The sequence below is a fragment of the Onthophagus taurus genome, chromosome 1 (genome assembly GCF_036711975.1).
Source record: "Onthophagus taurus isolate NC chromosome 1, IU_Otau_3.0, whole genome shotgun sequence".
Lineage (NCBI taxonomy): Eukaryota > Metazoa > Arthropoda > Insecta > Coleoptera > Scarabaeidae > Onthophagus > Onthophagus taurus.
The window spans coordinates 17,009,805-17,011,931 of record NC_091966.1 but is presented as its reverse complement, the minus strand read 5'-3'; the positions used below and the strand labels follow the sequence as shown (position 1 = coordinate 17,011,931).

Below are 2,127 nucleotides of genomic sequence, written 5' to 3'. Positions count from 1 at the left end.
ATGGCTTTCAACAATGAAGACAATAAAGACCGTTACAGAAATAGTGGAAACTCCATCTTGCTTTATTAGATATCACATTTTTGTACGGATATTTTCTTCATCATTTTAACTTTGTATTTGATATTGTATTTCTCTTCTTTCATTTGTGCACGCCGATCTGTTTACATATCTATCTCTACCTTCCAGTTCCCTCCACACTGTGTACTTTTTTGTAAAAAGAGAATAATGTGTTTAATATACTACAAAGATGGCTAATAAAATAATGTAATGAAATATTTACATTCACAAGAAATTATTAAATGCTGATTTGAGTATTATTGCTACCCTAGTTAATTGATTGCTATTGTATAAAGTAAGTATAGTAACCTTAAATTATCAGAATGGAGTTGAGAAATGTTCTTTCATTCTTCCCAAACCTTTTACACAGAATGTTAAAAGAATTGTAAAACCACCCACAAACAGCTACATACATTGGATCTTAAACAAAATATACTGTAACTTAATATAAATGTTTATTTATTGAACACTTATTTATACAGAAATGATATATCGTACTTATATATTCCAACATTATTCTGTTTTTAAAAAGATGTAAAGTAAAAAGATAAATTACTATTAAAAATTTATTAAACATTTATACAAAAAATATTATTTCTTACCTATATATTCCAAAAACTATAGTGTTTAATTAAAAATTATATTATTATTTTTTAGAAACATGCGCTTTTTGTGTAATAAAATTAATACAGTCCGCAACATTTTTTTTCCATACATCAGCAATCTTCTCGGCACTATCCAACATTACAGATTTTTGCAGATCTAACAACTGTTCAAATGTTATTTTTTTAATTGGTTTCCTTAGTTTAGCAAATTCGCAGTAATCAGCATGATTAATGTGTTCCTCCCAAGGGTCATCATCTTCTTCCCAACCATCCAAGATTTTCGAACATAAGAAGCACGTCACAACGTCTGGTTCGGTCTTGCTACCAGTGAAATAAAATCCCGCTTCAGCAAGTTTCGCTTTGTTACAACGTTTCGAATCGTCAAATACCCACGTCTTGAAAGTTTCCAAACGGCTTTCTTCTGCTATCATCTTCAAACGAAATTCTCCGTACTCTTTGTGATTAAACTGAGGTCGAAGTATTGATTGTACAGAGTTATGTGCGACAGTTGTTTTTCTTGTAGTACTCATTGTTATAACACGTTCGAATGAAGATAAAACGGTTTGTTGTGAGGTTAACCTCTTTACCGTTTCTTTATTCTTATGACAGTTTGATTCAAACAACCGTCAAACAGTAGTGGTACCAACCTAACATCATAAAATATTAAGAAGTTGTTAAAACATATTTTAATAATTAATTCAAATAAAAATTAGATTGGGTTGTTAATTTCTTTATTAATAATAAAATTTTGTAAAAATTAATTAAAATAAATCAAATAATGTTAGTTTATATAAATATATGGATTTAATTTGTCTTTCGGTGTATAGATGGCGCTGAACTTTCAAAGTGGAAAAGATAATAAAATAAAGTAAAACTTTGATATAACGGATTAATAGGGGGAAGGGAGTGTCCATTATAGCCAAAAGTTCGTTATATGAAAAATTTTTAATTTGCACTTTAAACTGTTTGATGAATAATTTTAATGCACACAAATTCGAACAGCTATCCACATCGTTGCGTTCTCGTTCTGCTTTAGTTATTCGGATAGTGTAGATTTGAGCGGTATATTGGATAATGTTGAAACAACAGGAGTTTTAAAAGAAAATTTAGACCCGCGTGATAATAAAATTCATCGTAATATACAATCGAAATTGTCAAAGTTAAGATCACAGCTGAAAAGCGCTAAAGCTGATGTGAGCTTTGTTAGGAAACTATATGATGAGGGCCGATTTGAGTTCATCGAATTTATTTTGAATTCTGTAACAAAGGAATTTATTAACTCTCAATTACGCAATTCTAGTTGAGCTCTGTCAGGTAAAAGGTGGACTATGGAAGATAAAGCATTTGCTTTATCTATCTACAAAAGAACCCCACGATTATATCGTTATCTACATAAGACTTTTAAAAGGCCTGTTGTCCAACATGTCTTTTCGTACCGGTATAAATCCAAATGTTATGGATTATC

The 2,127-nt window shown here is 30.0% G+C and overlaps 1 protein-coding gene across 1 annotated transcript; it reads right to left on the bottom strand.

The window, feature by feature from the left end:
• Nucleotides 1–499: 499 nt before the first annotated feature.
• Nucleotides 500–1,276, bottom strand: LOC139430616 (baculoviral IAP repeat-containing protein 5-like). Its single transcript, XM_071197793.1, has one exon. The coding sequence runs from the start codon at nt 1,190–1,192 to the stop codon at nt 704–706; it is 489 nt and encodes a 162-aa protein (XP_071053894.1). The 5' UTR covers nt 1,193–1,276; the 3' UTR covers nt 500–703.
• Between the last annotated feature and the right edge of the window lie 851 nt (nt 1,277–2,127).

Bases quoted from the DNA above. Each gene is read 5' to 3' on its own strand.
- LOC139430616 (XM_071197793.1), bottom strand. From the start codon at position 1,192: ATGAGTACTACAAGAAAAACAACTGTCGCACATAACTCTGTACAATCA.